General features: G+C 43.2%; 1 protein-coding gene across 2 annotated transcripts in view; it reads right to left on the bottom strand.

Moving 5' to 3' along the window:
- NMT2 (N-myristoyltransferase 2) overlaps positions 1 to 8,537 on the bottom strand; it is a 50,443-nt gene extending 41,906 nt beyond the window's left edge. For both annotated transcript variants that reach the window (XM_039331748.1, XM_039331749.1), the window contains exon 1: positions 8,380 to 8,537. In XM_039331748.1, the coding sequence (XP_039187682.1) occupies positions 8,380 to 8,489 (110 nt within the window). In that variant the 5' untranslated portion in view covers positions 8,490 to 8,537. The remainder of the gene's footprint in view (positions 1 to 8,379) is intronic.
- Between the last annotated feature and the right edge of the window lie 8,196 nt (positions 8,538 to 16,733).

Below are 16,733 nucleotides of genomic sequence, written 5' to 3'. Positions count from 1 at the left end.
ATCAGTTCAGAACCGGGATACACACTATGAGGCAGCAGCTCTCTGAGACTTCCAGAAGTTGTAATGTATATATGCCAGAAGGGAAAATTAATTAGTAAGTACATTTAACTGGATGTGTATTTTAATGTACTAGAACAGTGATGGTGAACTTTTTAGAGACTGAGTGCCCAAACTGCAACCCAAAACCCATTTATGCATTGTCGGGTGCCGTGTGTGTGTGTGTGTGTGTGTGTGTGTGTGTGTGTGTACCATTGGCTGGGTGTGGCCCATTGGGGGGAGTGGCCCATTGGGTGGGCGTGGTAGAGGTGGTAATGGCAGACTGGGTAGGACTAAAAAGTTCAATCAATCAATTCCAACTTTGCAAGATTTTTTTTTCTCGCAAATTGAAATAGACTGATTGATTGACCTTTTTTTTTTTTTTTTGCACACGGCGGTGGAGGCCTAAAGCGAAAAGGTTTTATAAAACCCAGCTGAAGGCCTAGGACTGGGGCAACGGTGCGCGTGCACAGAGAGGCTCTGCGTGCCATCTCCGGCACCCATGTCATAGGTTCGCCACCACTGTACTAGAATCAAATGTAGTACTTTCCATTATTTTCCAAGTGTGCATCACCTTTCCATATGCCATTTTAAAGGCCGGAGTTGTGCTCCCTTGATCTAGAAGGCACTGAACAATATGTAGGATGTAAACCAATTAGAGGCAGAAACCAACTACTACTATAAGGCAATAGAAGAAAGGGATGACAGAGAATGAGGTGGCTGGATGGAGTCATTGAAGCAGTTGACATGAGCTTATATGGACTCCAGAAGATGGTAGAGGACAGGAAGGCCTGGAGGAATGTTGTCCATGGGATTGTGATAGGTCGGACACGACTTCGCAACTAACAACAACAACAAAGGAAGAACTTTATAATTGTATTAGATCTCAGTCAACAGAACAGGAGATTATATGAACTGTGATTTCTCCTGCTCTGGAATTCTTCAACCAGAGGTTGCTGATCATCTGTCAGAGATGCTGTAGCAGAGGGCTTTTCAACATTTTACCGATTGTACCACTTTTAGGATATGGCAATATTTGAGTACCATCAGTCACCTAGCAAGGTATCAAAAAATTGATGACCCCCCCCCCAAAAAAAAGAAAGAAAGAAAAGAAAAAGTGATTAAGTACATCTAGTCCTTGGCTTACAACAATTTGCTTAGTGACTGTTCAAAGTTAAAATGGCACTGAAAAATGTGATTTATGACCATTTTTCACACTTATGACCACTGCAGCCTCCCCAGGGACACGTGATTTATATTTGGATGCTTGGCAACTGATTCATACTTCTGATGGTCACAGTGTCCCAGGGCCATGTGATCCCCTTTTGCAACCTTTTGACAAGCAAAGTCATTGGCTGGGGTGTGTGGCCAGCTCAACGTTGCTCAGGTTGGGGGCACCTGTGGGGGGGCGGGCAGGGCTGTGGGAGGATCCAGGGGTTTCCAGTGGAGGCGGGTGGGACTGGGAGGGGCACCAGGGCATGGTCCATCAGAGAAGCCTCATTGTCCCTCTTGGGCCACGCGGGGGACCCCCGGACAGTGGTGCCAGTTGTCCAGAGCCCAGGGCAGTGAAGGATAAGTGCCCAGCCTGGCCCTTGAGCTCCTGGGGCACCAGGACCTTGTAGCTCAACTCAGTCCAGCCCCACTTCCCTGAGGTGGTACCCAACTGTGCTTACCTCCTCCTCGAGGCTACTGCTGCCGCTGCTGTGCTCACTCTCCTTAGCCAGGTTGCTCATGGTGGGTGCAGGAAGGCAAAGTGCATGGGTCAGATGGCGGCCCACTCCCTCTCCATGAGAAGAGACCAAGCTTTGTAACCAAAGCATCCTTCGCAAAAGGATGGGAAAACCACCAGAACAGGCTAGGAGAAGGGGGCAAGGGGATGGTGAAAGGGCAACAGGGCTGCTGGTGGCCAAGTGCTAAGACAGGACTTCCCTCAGAGTCTCTCTCCCTCCCTCTCATTATAATTTCCTTCTTTCCTTCCTTCCATCCTTCTTCCCTTTTCTTTTTTCCTTCCCTCTTCCTTCTCCTTTCTTCTTTCTTCTCTTTCCTTCTTTTTCCTTCCTTGCTTTCTTCCCTTCTTTCCTTATTTTTCTTTGTCTTTCCTCTTTCCCATTCTCCTTTTCTGTCCCTTCTTGGATGCTCAAATGCAAAAGGGGAAATATTTCTCGATGCCTCCATGCCTTGTGATCAAATGCCACTTTTGCTAGTAGTTTGTGGCCACTTAAAAGACTGAGAAAAACCAGGCTCAGTTTATCCCATGCTTGCATTTAGTGGGGTCGCCCACAGACAACAGTACAGCAAAACTGACAAAATTGTGGCTGTGATAGTTGATCAGAGCTCCCCCATTTTTTATGTGCAACAGCTTTAGCGTTTAGGAACAGAGGTAGCTTAGTTGCTTTTCTATTAATACATAATCCTTAAAAGGGGTCTCTTGTAGGGACCCTGCCTTGGTCTAATTCAGACTGGAAATATAGCAAAGAAAAATATTTTCCCCCCTCTGCTTTTCCTGTTTTCCCCACTGGAAATGGCTGTTAGCAACACAAAAGGAGGGGATACTTTCCTAAGAGCTCACAATTCAAGAATACCAATGTTAACTTGGATTGGCAACAAAGTTCTGTCTGTGAAAAACAGAACACAAAATTGCTTTCTCCTTTGAACTGGGGCATTTCCAATCAAGTTGCCTCTCCCTCCCTCCCTCTTTCCCTGACTCCCTTCCTCCCTCGCTCGCTCCTTTCCTCCCTCCCTCCCTTCCCTCCCCTTTTTTTTAAGCTGCCAGAGGCTCAAGGCAGAGGTGGCAACAGGCAGGCAGCGGTGGGCAGAGGCTTCCCATTTTGACCCCTCCCCGTCATTGCCTCTGCTAGCCGACACGTGTTTGTTTGTGTGTGTGTGTGTGTGTGTGTGTGTGTGTGTGCGCACACGTGTGTGTGGGGGGTCTCACCCTTTGCAGCCCCGTGCCCTCAACAGAGACCTTCTGCGATGGCAGGCTACAAACTAATGAAAGCTGGGTTTTTTGGAGTACTTGTTTTTTTTCTCTCAACGTGCCCTAGATCATATCGTGCCCTGCCCCCCTCAGCTCCCTTCCTCAGCCCCATGGAAAGCTGCAAGAAGCTCTCATCGCAGTTTCTCTTATCTCTCCCATTCTTTTCCTCCCCAATGTCATGAGGCTGCAAGAAGTGAGGCTCACACCCACATGCACATACACAGACACACACAAACACGTGCACAGGTCTGGGAGAGGTGAGCTGAGAGTCACGCAAAGGCCCTTCAGGCACAGAGCCAATAACAGGGAGGAGGGGTCTAAATAGGAAACCTCTTGCCCAGAGCTTCCGGCAGCTTAAAAAAAATGAACCTGCAAAGCACTGAGCAAGGTCCCTAGGAATGCCAGGCCCCGCATGCTCTATCACTGCCTCCTGCGCACGCGCCCAAGGGGCAGGGACGGCCCTGAAGCAACGAGGCGGCCCATAGCTGGTTTTCAGCGCTGCCCCATGGATCTAAGCGCATTCTGGCTTTGATGGTAGCTACGAGGTTGTAAATCAGCACCTGGTTGGCCTGGGTTCGCCTCTTTTCTTTCTGGGTGGTCAGCAGGGATGCCAGGCACTCACTGGCCCCTGGGCATGTGCCCAGGGGTGAGGCAGAGGCAGCCCCTCACTGGCCCTTTCCTGCCAAAACCTCCTGTATTTACATCCTTCCCTCTCCTTTTCCGTCCACTTATAACTAACTACGCGCTGCTTTCGGAAGTGCCAATCAGCTGGAGCCTGGTGCTGATCCTAGGACTTCTGCCCTGACAGTCCTGGAGCTCCAGCTGTCTCTCCCTCAGACTTGTGCAGCATTGCCACCGCTTCAGCTCATTCTTCCCCACCCCCCGCTACTTCTCTAGGACGATCGCGTACCACCTGCCAGATGCCAAAATACCACCACTGGTACGTATACCACTAGTTGAAAAGCCCTGCTATAGCAGACCATATACTGAATAGGTGGATGAATTCTAAGGATTCGATGACAATTAAGGGCCCTTCTAACTAGATGAGGCTATGAATATATAAGTGATTGGTCTCTACCTTCTTTCAGTTTTTTTATGTTGATCATACAACTGTGTACATTTATACAGAAGCAAACTTAACTTTACTTAAGTTAATAAAACCTAATCCCATGTAAGGGTGTTTTTATACAGAACTTTTCATGCTACCAACCCAAGCTAGTATGCTCTACTTTATCTTTCTTTCCTTTTTTACAGCAAGCAAAAAAGAGAGAGAAGCATAAGGAAACACAGGTCCCCAACCCCTGATCCATGGCCCAGTACTGGGCTGCAACCCATTCAGAACCAGCCAGGCAAGTAGCAAGTGAGTGTACAAGCCATAAAAAGTTCCATTTGCACAAGTGGTGGAACAAAACCATCCCCTCCCCCCCCCCACTCCTGCCGCCACTGGCCCCAGTCTGCAGAATTGGAAAGGTTGGGGACTACTGACCTATATGACAAAAACATTATATTTCAGTGAAATGGTACTATCTAGTATCCGTTCAATAGTATGACCATTTTTTCTACTTTGCATGTAATTCACATAGGAATTGGCTACAAGGAGCCAAAGAGCACCATTATTATTATTCAATATAATACAAAGGAATATAATCATATCAAATCTTATTTCAAAAGCAAAGCAAAAGTGTAACCTCTGCAAATTTGTTTTATAGTACCATGACTAAGCATCAAATCAAACTTTTTTCCTACTTCTTCAGATTACTTGTACTGTATACATATGCTTTTAATTTTAGAAACATTTCTCATACTACTGTAGATGTTTCCGCAAGTGATATCAGGGTGTGGGCAAGCCTATGCGGATTAAAAAAAACACTCACAACATATCAAAGTACTGGTCTGATTTGAAAAAGAAAAACAAACTATAAATAATTGTCATACTGTTTTCTAAGTTTCAAAATGAGATATTTTTAATTAATTGTCAATTTCTAAAGTGCTTCATATCATTCATACTGAATACAATTTGCCTATATTTTTAGAATTTGTGCAATGCTGCTTTGTTTATTTATTTTATCTATTTCATCGGTATGCTGCCTATTCCCGGAGGCTCTAAGCAGGTAGCAGAGTGTGCCATTCTACAATTCCTAGACTTCTTATTCTTACCAAGTGTTGGATCCCAACACACCTGGAATAACAAGATTGGGTCAGTGACAGGTCATGTGCTTTACATACAAAAGGTCTCAGTAGAGCCAGAAGACATCCTGGAGAATTGTAGCCATATTTTACAGCACTTAGCCTAAATCAGGGATGTCAAACTCAATTTCATTGAGGGCCGCATCAGCATTGCAGTTGCCCTCGGGGGGGAGGGGTGTGTGGCCAGGATGGGTACAGCCTACTGGGTGGGCATGGATGGAGTGGGTGTGGCCTACTGGGTCTGCATGGCCAGCTCTACATCGTTCGCGTCAAGGTGCCTGTGGGGGCCTGGGCAGGAGTGGGACAGATCTGAAGGTTTCTGACAGAAGGGGCTGGGACCGGGGCAAGTGCCAAGGCATGGCTCACTGGAGGAGCCTCACTACCTCCTGAAACCCCTCCACCGGAGCCCATCAAGCTTGAGGTGAAGTAGGCAAGGGCCATTTGCTGGCCACTTCCAGGCGATGGTGCATTTCTTCATTCCTCACAAAGGGTGACGCCTCCCCAGCATGCACCCAGGGGGTGGGCCCGACGCGGCAGGGGCTGATTTCTTGCTGTTTCCAGACGGCCTTGTGGAGCTAAGACTGAATGCGTTTCAGCATAGATGGCCACCACAAAATTGTACATTGGCTCCCAGCCGGCCTGGGCCAAGGCCAAGGCAGCGGGGGCCATTCCCTCACTGTTTCCAGGATGGCTTCGCAAGCCACATGAAACCATTTCACGGGCCGCATCCGGGCCCCGGGCTTGTGTTTGACATGTCTGGCCTAAATGAATGGTAATTATTTCAATAATATGTTTGGCCATGATTGAATTAACCACAATTTACTCAAGTATTTCCATTTTCTGAGTTTTCATGACAAATACTGAACTAATCAAGGACTAAATCTTCACAATAAATTATAATAGAATATGTCTAAGATTTATAATTCAGTGTGGTATCTGAATATAGAAACATGATTTTATTAAGGTTTCTATGCTCATACTAAAAATTAAATAGCAACATGTAAAGCTTCAATTATTTTCCATATATTGTAGGACTTACAATTAAACATAATAACTGAATTCGCAAAACATCCTAGTCAAAGCAAAACACTGCCCATTTGCTTCAGTGTCCTAGTACAATTCCCCCATTTTAAGACTTTGGATTAACTTCAACAGAACCTGAATTCAATTCTCACAGCATAAGCTCTCTGAAGAGGAACATTTATCAGAGGAAAGTTCCTAGTTCTGACCATCAAACTTGGTATTTTGCCAAATTGTTTCTCCTGGTAAGAAAGACTAACATATTAAGAAAACATGGAAAATTTATAAACATCAATATAATAACATCTGGTCTCTCGATTAAAATCCCTGAACGAGCCAAAACAAATATACAATTTCTTTAATGGAAGCAGTGCACATAGTCTCTATATTCTAAGAGACTTTTCAACTTAAAGAAATACTTATCAATGGCTTACTACACACATACTGAGCCACAGCTTGATCAACAGAAACAGCATCTCAGTTCATAAATGTGCAAAGCTATATATATTATGTTTGGTATGGCCTCAGATTAATTTGAAGACAGCTGGTTATTCTACTTTGGTTTGTACATATTTCTAAACCAGACATGTCAAACTCGCGACGTCATGTGACATCGCACAACCTATCGGGTTGGTTTTGTCATTGCTGGCAATGAGGTGGGCGCGGCTTCAGTATGATGAAACCGGCCCATGGGCTGGCAGTTTCACACCCCTATTCTAAACATTGGTTTGCTTAACATGGCTTGTTAAATAATTGTTTCATTTTACATAATATGCTAATCAATAATTTGCAAGTTACATTAGTAGATTCACACAAAACCCTGAATAGCAACCAAGGAAGCTAAATTATAACCTAGTCTTGCAGCTAGAACTGATCACTCAAGTATCCTGAATGTTTATGTATGTATTGGGGTTTAACACAGAACATGGAAAAAAAGTTTTCTGCAAATTTTGTCTTCTAAACTTTTTCACTATAGGATGGGTGTCTGTGGAAAATGAACTCCTGTATCTGCTTGAACCACACCAAACAGTTTAAAGTTGGATCCCACAGTGAAATCAGGCACATAACACCATCCCCAAAGATGTTATTATTTATTTATGCTTGTCTTCTGCTCTGTTTTGTCTGGGGGGGGGGGTGAACATCCTAAAAGATACAGAATAAGATGGTAGCAGAAAGCCGTCAGAAAGAGAAAAATATCCGTTAAAGGTCAGAGCAAGAAGAACATCACCAAAAACGGCCGGACGCTTTGGAGTCTTCCGAGACGCCTCATCGGAGAAGGTGTCCCAAAGAGCAGGGCGCACGGAGGACACCTGCAAGTCCAAAACCCGGGCCAGCTAATGTAGATCATGTGCAGAAGGCGCACGTCAGTCACCTCGTCCGGCCCCACACCACATTCCTTTGATGCGCACTGATCGATCTAAAGAGCTCCCGCCGCCCCCGGGATCCCGAGAGCGAGTCAGCCGCCCTCCGAAGAGGGTCGGGCAGTGGGAAGGATCCCGCCATTTCAGCGCGGCTCCCCCCATCCACCCCTCCCCGAAGGGGAAAACGACGCGGACGCTTCTTGTCCGCCTGGCGAGTGGTGCAAAGGATGGGAGGTGATCACAAAGGAAAGGAGAAGGGCGCCGGTGATGGGGGCGAGGGGAAGCCTGGCGCGGCACGGAAACCGTAGCAGACAGCCGTCGGGGGAAGCCGACAGGCCAAAGCCTCGGTCTCGGCATCTGCGCCAGCCTGCGGGTGTCAACGACAGGCGCCGACCACTAAGTCTCCCCACGGCAAGGAAACACAGCCTGCCCGCCCGGCGCCTTCCTCCTCCTCCTCCCTCCTCCCTGGCAGCAAAGGGAGGCGGCTCTTCTCTCCCACCTCGCGCTCAAGCCTCAGCCCGGAAGGCTGCACCGTGACCCGCGTGGCCTCTGCGCCGCGAGGGCCGCCCCGTGGAATCCCTGATCGCCATTCCTGGGTTGCTGCACCGCCTCCGTCCCTGCCGCAGGAAATCGGCTCAGGGTAGGGGCGGGCTGCTCCCAAGCTAGTTCGCGACCCGACCGGGCCGATCGCGCGCTCGTGCAACGCGCTGCAGCTCCTGGGCAAGCCCGGGCGGGCAGACGGCAGGAGCATCGGAAGGGTGGCGGCGGCTCTTGCCGGCGCCTCCGCGCCGATCCTACCCTTTGGAGTGCTCCGTCTCCTCCTCATTGTCGCCGTCGATGCCGCAGGTGTCCTGATCGTCCAACTCGAGGCTTTGCTGACTAGCGGCAGACTCACTGTCCTCCGCCATCACGGGGAGAAGGTGGGTGGGAGGGGAGGAGGGACTCCCCGACAGGAGCCTATGAAAGGCAGTTGGTCCGACGCGCAGGCTGATGGGCCGTAGCCGCCAGAGCAGCGTCTCCTAGCGGCCGACTCCCTCAGCTGCTGCCAGGCGGAGGTTCATCCGCAGGTAACAATTGCCCCGACGCTCGTCCGAGGAGCTGGGACGGCGCGTGGTGGTGGCTCCTCAATGAGTGCCGCCGCTTGCCTTGTCTTCCGACAGGCTGAGGGTGCTGCTCCACCGGGGTAGGTTAGACCGAGAGGAGGCGACGATGCCTGGCCCCGCAAGCCGCGACGCTTAAACCTGGATTGCTGAAAAAAGCACAGTGGCTGGGCTCATGCGCGTCGCCCGAGTCCGGCAACCGTAAGGGTTGAGCAGCCTGTCATGTTAAATGAAAGGGGCCGAAACGGATTTCGAAACCGTGTAACGTGACGAATAGCGGAGCTTCACATTTTCTCTGCCCTGGTCGCGTATTTGCCATGTATTTTCACGGGACGGAGCGGAGTAAATACCAAATAGCACCTGGCAAACAACAGAAGCAACTCTTCAAAGAGAGAGGAGGGAATGACTCTCTTGCCAAGGGGGTGGGGGGGAGTCGTTTTGTTCGGCAAGGTTGTCTAGCCTCTTTGTGTAAGTTTTTCAAATTAATAGGCAAAGGAATAAATGAGAACTTGATCAAATATGTTTTAGAGGACAATTGTAAGGATAGCATAATTAATCTTATTTCCAATAAATATAGGTCAATGATGGTGAACCTCTTGGAGACCAAGTGCACAAACTGTAACCCAAAACCCACTTATGCATCGTTGGGTGCTGTGTGGGTGTGGCCCATTGGCTGGGTGTGGCTGTGACTGGGTGGGACTAAAAAGTTCAATCAATCAATCAATTCCAACTTTGCAAGATCTTTTTTTTGATTGATTGAACCTTTTTTTTTATACAGCGGCAGAGGCTTAAAGTGAAAAGATTTTTAAAAACCCAGCTGAAGGCCTAGGACTGGGGCTATAGCGCGCCTGCCCACAGAGAGGGCTCTGAATGCTGCCTCTGGCACCCATGCCATAGGTTCGCCACCGCTGATATAGGTAATAAAAGGAATGTTGGCATCTCGTTTAGAATTTAGTTAATTTGAAAGGAGGTTACTATCACTTTTTTTAAAAAAAATTAAAATAGTTTCTTCCTTTTAAAAAAATGCACTCGAGGCTTCCATGCTGCACAAAAGGCATTCTAGAGTATTCTCTTTAAAAAAGAATTGTAAGTGGCAAGTTTGCTGAAGTGTTTTCCTCTTTAACAAGAGAAATATTTTTCATCTAATGCTAAAGGATACTGGAAAGCTTTGCCCTTTCCTTGCCTTTTGACCTGCTGGCTTCTGATGGGTTCATAGCTCCAGTTCTTCCTGATTAGCTGAGAATTAGGGCTTTACGCTGCTTCATAGATTCTACAGTTGTCAGCTAACATCCTGCAAAACTGTTTCCTGGCTGTCAAATAACATGTCTAGAATTCTGCCAATCTTAAGTGGTGGACAGCAGTGGAGTACCTACTGTTTAAGGCAAGAATGATGATGGAGAATTCATCATTGTGATGACATTATAAAAAGGCAGAGTAAGAGCGGCACACAATGTTTTTGTTTTTTTAAATATTTGTCAGTGTTACTTTCCAATTTTTAGTTAATAATAATTTATTTTTCAGAATAAGATAAAGATCCTTTGAAGAAACAATCTAAGCCTGACTATCCATTAAATTTACTAAGTTCTCACATAAGGTTTGTACATAGCAAATTCAGCCAATTCTTGTGATTAGGTACACATTTTTATTTTTTGGCTTAGGTCGTTAAAAATACTGGAATATTTAAAATTTAGAAGAGACTCTTAAGGCAGGCAGCCTTAGCAAAGCAAGAATACATATGCTGAAGTTGATAAAGATGGTACAATGAATCCAGGTGATGTTTTGTGAAGGCCAAGTGTGGGCAACATAGGAATAGGAGGCCGTTTCTCTCCAAAGTTTTGAGTTCTTCAGGTTGCCATTTTTAAAGTTCTGAATAAAGTAATTCCAACGATTATGGAAAATATTGCTTACAAGAGAAAATATCTCACCAGAAATGACATAACCCTAATCCTAGGTAACTTGTTGCATGCATGCAGGTGCCTGAAAGAGTGGGAGAGAAATGTATTGCAGCATAATGAGGCAAACTTCATCCCTTATGTGCAATGTTGCTTGTATGAAAGGCAATATTTGTTCTGGATTTCCAATTTTAGTATAGGAACAGATACCTGTACCCCACCTATCCTTTTAACTTGGTATGCAAAGCTTCTTTCTGGCTGAGGAATATGTTTAGCTTTTAAGTATTGCATTTATTTTCCAAAATGGGCAGCACCAACACAAAAAATCAATATTTCATTTATATTAAAAAAGAAGTTACATCTTTCTATTCTTAATTGTTTTTAGATGCATTTTCATGGCTCTGAAATTTTTAAAAATCCCTGATTTTAAAACCTCAAATTCTGTTCAGTAATTTTTTACTATATATCTGTATTCTAAAATGACCTTTCTCTGCTGGAAAAAGGTCATATTGCAAATTATGGTTTGTGACTCAGTATTAATACTGGAATCTATTTTAAGTTTCTATGAGCCTGGAAGGAGCAGACATACAAAAAAACCTTAAGAAAATTAAATACTAATAAATCCTTTACTCTGTCCCTAAATTCAGTATTTTGGAAAATGGAGCCTTTTTATCATCAGTCTTCCATATTTACTTTATTCAATGACTTGAAACACATCCCACAATTTCTCTATCCAGATTTGGACATCCTAAATCAGGATCATGGCTTTTATTTGATTTTTATCCCACCTTTATTATTATTTGCAAATATCTCAAGACAGCTAACAAATCCAACATAACTTCCTCCAATTTTCTCCACGCCAACAACCCTGTGAGGTGGTTTGGGGTGAAAGTGAGTGATTGTCCCAAAGCCAGCTAGTTTCTCATGCTCGAGGCAGAACTAAAACTCAGAGTCTCCTGATTTTTAGCATGATGCCTTAACTAAACTGGTACTTGTTTTATTCATGAGAAGTGCTCCATTTGCACACAGTAATTGCATTCTCCCTGCCAATGGCTTCATTTCACACAATAAAGCAATAAGTCCATGAAAGTACAACGGAGCAGATGTCACTGTTTATTAAGCAGTGACCTTGGCCTATGGTGGCTATGAGAAGGATTGCCAAGAGGCTATCAAAAAGTCTGGAGTCTCAGTTAATTGCAGCTATGGTGATCCCTGCCAGCAGCTGAATCAAAAAGACAACCAAGAAGCAGTCAAATGCTCCCTGGAGGAGGAAGCCATGGGCTGGCGTGAAAAAAGAGCAGCCACTTCAAATTTGCAGTGTTATGATGTTATAGGCATTTAATCACTCAGTCCATAAATGTTCAGAAGTCTTTGCTTTGTGATTAACAGCCATGTATGGATATAGGCAAGGAAGCTGAGAGTGTATTCTCAGTGGAGCCACTCCCTCTAGCTACCAGGGAATTCTGTCTGACTTTGTTTTTCTTAATGCAACCACTAAAAATGATTTCCAGTCATTTTCTTTCTCCTATTTTTTCACTTGCCACAAAATTTGGGTTTTGCTGTAAGGTAGAATCAGATGGATTATCCCCCCCCTTTTTTTTTTTTTAAAGAGGAAGATCAGTTCCCTGTTTTTTCAGCCTAGTCCTGTCCTCTAGTATATACTGTGGATCCTATCAGTCAAGGAATTTTGGCTGGTGGCATCCAGGAGAAGAGCCTTTTCTGCCATGACTCCTTCCTTCTGGAACATCTTAACCCCTGTGGTAAGATTGGCTCACACCCACCTGAGAACCTTACGGTCTGGCTCTGTCAGATAGCTTGGGGACCCAATGGGAGAGGCTTCATACTGAAGGTGGTTGACTAATAAAAATTCAACGCCACTTCCTCACCCACATGTGGTTGGCTCCCCTCTTTACCATCTTGTGCCCATGATTTTATCCGTGAATGTTCTTATCTGTTGTGTTTTTTACAATGGATGATTTTAATGTTTTTCAATGGTTTTTTTTTTTTTATGTCATAAGCTACCCAGAGTTCTTGGATACAAGATGAATGGCAAATACATTTTATAAATAAATAAATAAATATGAATTTGATTAGCTGCACCGTTCTTACACATTTTATTTTCTAGGGCTTGACCTTGTATCAAAATCTATCAAAATTTTCTATAACTTCCACTCTTCTATTTTCAACTTTTTGTAGCATCTCTAATGAAAAGAGGAGCACGCATTCATTTTGGCTTTGAGTCTAATAAAGTTTTATGAATGTGAATTTTTTTTTACCATGGTTGGATGAGGGCTCCTATTTTTTTATGTACTACTATATATTTATGCTGCCTTTCTTCAGTGCTGTCCATTGGGATTTGATCTATATCATTATATCCTCACAGCCACCTGGAAGGCAGGCGAGGCTGAAAAGTAATGGCAGTCAGCCAAGAACTGGTAGAGGCAGTGTGGTGTAGTGGCTAATGCATTGGATTGGCACAAGGATGATTTGGCTTCTGATCGACTCTTAGCCATGGAGCTCCCCGGGTGACTTTTGGGCCAGTCATTCTCGCTTGTCTCATGTGCCTCATGGGACGGTGGGAAAAAGGGGAAAGGGGGAAGGAAGTGTTCTGCGTATACAACTTTGAGCAGTGAACTCAGACCATATAGCTGGTTAAATGATTTGAACACTGTTCAGAATGAACCATAATTTAATCTTGGACAAATCTTTTGTGTGAAAACTGTTGCTGCTGCTTAGTGCAAAAGCCCTCCAGGAGTTACAGAATGAAGTATCCAAAGAAGGTCTTGCTGCCTAAATGAACCACTAATGGCAGAAATACTGTAAGTCCTCCTTTTCCCTTTGCAAGCCTAAGAATGAGTTACATTGCGTGGACAGCATTAAGAAAAGTGGCTATAGGGTGAATCTAGGAAGGACGCTCGCTTGTCTCAAGGACAGACTCTAAAACAGTGGTTCTCAACCTTTTTAATGCCACCACCCCAACCGGTCATAAGTAGAGGACTAAACTGGTCATAAGTCGAGGACTACTCAACTGGTGCAGCACTGTTTGCAGAATGTGACTTTTGGTGGGCTCAGCAGGGCAAAGACAGCCTGGACAATTCCTATTGGCTTTTGAAAGCCAATAGAATTAGACTCTATTCAAGCCAATAGAATAAAAGGGAGTAGCACAGCTAAGGAAAAGTGGGAAAAAATGGCGGACTGTGTTGTTTGGTGACCCCCATGAAATGGTCGTTCGACCCCAAATGGGGTCTCGACCCACAGGTTGAGAACCAAAAGTTTCCTCTTTTGGTGCTGTAAATATCCACTTACCTCGAGAGAAGGCTCAGACAACAATGTGACATTTCTGTCTAGAAAAGACAATGTGTCAATTTCTAAATAATTGGGGGGGGCAACATTAGTTCACTTTACAAGACTGCAATCTCACAGGCAGCAACAGCTGATAGTGATAGGAAGCCAAGACTACAAATCCAGAAAAGTAGATACAGTTCTGGGTTCTTGGAAGTTTAATTTATCATATGTTACATTTGAACCAGTTCAAGGTCTTGTTTTGAGAAAAACATTACTAGTTCCCTACTAAATATAGTGAGGAGTAGAGCATGTAAAGTATCCAAAGTGGACATCTGGAGCAGATCCTCCTGTTCTCTTGAAGCAGAACAAAAGCTTTGACCTGACATTATTTACTATAATATTTCCATTAATTGCTATAGATTAATCCCCACTGTGATTGATCAATATGTGTTAAATCCTTTGAGAAGGGCGTAAATTTGCCTTTGTTCCAAGAAATAGAGAGGGCCAAGAACTTTGGTTCTAACCTGGCAGGCAATTCAGGGGCAACCTTTCCTTTAATGGTTGATTCACGTCTGAAGATCACAGTGACATCTCAGTCATTATACAATGGTTTTTTCAATGTTTTGGTTATTATTAATATCCACATTGGAAACTATTTTGGTGAAGTGGTTAAGGCAGCAGGCTAGAAACCAAGAGATCATGAGTTTTACTCCTAACTTCAGCACAAAGCCTGCCAGGAAAATTTGGGCCAATCACTTTCTTTCAGCCCTAAGAAAGAGACAATGGCAAAACCCTTGCTAAGAAAACCTCAGGGACAATTGAATGGAAGAAAAAATAACATTGGGGGACACATTTAAAATAACCTCGTGGATCATGGCATCACTGTGGTTTGCTGGTAGTGCTGCTATATGCATACAAAGAGAAAATTGGTGGGTCTGCTGTAACAGTATAAAGTGCAAGGACTGGTGGTAATGGTTGCTAAATGAATGGCTGTAAGTTGAAGATTACTTGTAGTATACTTCCTTTGTGGGGGTTTTACTTATATTCTCCTTGTGAGTCAAAGAATTAACTATGATTACAACCTAGCAAACTGCTGTTGTCAGCTGACAGATATTCCCTGACTAATATTGCAGACACTTTTATAGTGGGTAGCTAGGTATCATTTGCAGATTTTTTCCTGTTTAGGAAAAACCAACAACAAGAGAAAATTGGTGGCATATACGCTATATGGAGGAAAGGTTCTTTCTTCCTCCATCTCTTTTGCTTTTAAATCCTGTAGATTCCAGTCTACTATTCATATTACCTGGTAAGTTCACCTCCATCTGGATTAATCTAAAAGAAACCATGGTTTCTTACATGAACAATGTGCTAAACCTACCCACACTAGCACGCCTAGTGAAATTTTTCATATGGCTACTTTCTCTTTGGAACACGTACTTCAAGATACAGAATAGTGTTCTTGGAACCAGGGAAGCTAAAAATGTTTAATTTCATGGAAAATTGCAGGAAAAGGTAAGGGACAAGCAAATGTCAAAGATAATTAATAGTACAATTTTCTACCTTGCATTGTATGACTATTAATTCATTCTATAAATTCATGTAATAACTCATATTTATTTGATGAATATTTATCACAGGACATAGGCAAATTAAGTATAACTCTCACATTACATGTTCAGTATTTTATTTTTCAATAATAATATAATTTCAAAGGAATTTTTAAAAAATCATAAGTTTTCAAAACCTTTATTTTTGAATGATAATTTTTGCATAACCAAGCAGTTTATAAAGAGAAAATAAACAGAAATTTATCTGGCACTTTTGGATAGTTTATAACAATTCTGCCTGATATTTTTAGGACACATTTAGTCCACTTGCTTGTTCCAAAATCTATACATATAACTCTCACATTACATGTTCAGTATTTTATTTCACAATAATAATATTGTAATTTCAAGGAGGATTTTTTTTAAAAAAAATAAAGTTTTCAAAAACTTCATTTTTGAATTATAATTTTTGGATAACCAAGCAGATTTATAAAGAGAAAATAAACAAAAATCTATATGTTTTGATTATATCACTTTTGGATAGTTTATAACAATTCTGCCTGACATTTTTAGGACACATTTAGTCCACTTGCTTGGTCCAAAATCCATGTTACTTGAAACTATATACATCATATATACAATCAATGAAACTGTTTTGGCTGCTTTGGGGTTTTTAAAGATGACCTATAGTCTACCCTTGCTAAACAGAATTCACAGTACACACCAAACTAGCGAATACATTGTTTTGAAATAAAGAGTCATTCAGCAGAGACATTTGATAGCATGCAAATTAAAGAACAGATACGGTTTCAGAATTTTTTTGATTATTCAAGTCGCTAGCAGAAGAAAACACTGCTCACTGTTCCTGTAAAAAAGGCACTTAGAATGAGGATTGAAGGAATCAAAGTTGACTTCACAAAAGGCTCTTCAGACACCAAGAATAGCTTGTCAAGTTTTGTGTCAAGAAAAAAAAAAGATGGCTAGGCAGACTAAAGATAGCCAACATTTTGGAACTACTTTGTAAATAAATATGTTAAAACAAAAACAAGATTACTAAAAAACTGCATAGCCTTCCTTTGAAATAATGCATATCTGTAGACGTCAAGTGTTGAACTCCACTAACATCATTATGATATATTTGAATTAAGAAATAAGAAAGAATTAAGAAATTATAATAATAAAGTTTCACACAGAGATCCCTTTTTCAGGAAAATCTGAGGTTATAATCTGCCATACCACATATCAAAATATCCAAATGATGGATCCTTGATGGCCAATATCAAGTAAATGGAATCCAAAGTCACACTTTCATACAAACTTTGCAAAAT

Source organism: Crotalus tigris, unplaced genomic scaffold, assembly GCF_016545835.1.
Source record: "Crotalus tigris isolate CLP2741 ecotype Arizona unplaced genomic scaffold, ASM1654583v1 scf7180000024437.13266115, whole genome shotgun sequence".
Taxonomy (NCBI): domain Eukaryota; kingdom Metazoa; phylum Chordata; class Lepidosauria; order Squamata; family Viperidae; genus Crotalus; species Crotalus tigris.
This window is presented reverse-complemented; position numbering and strand designations above follow the sequence as displayed.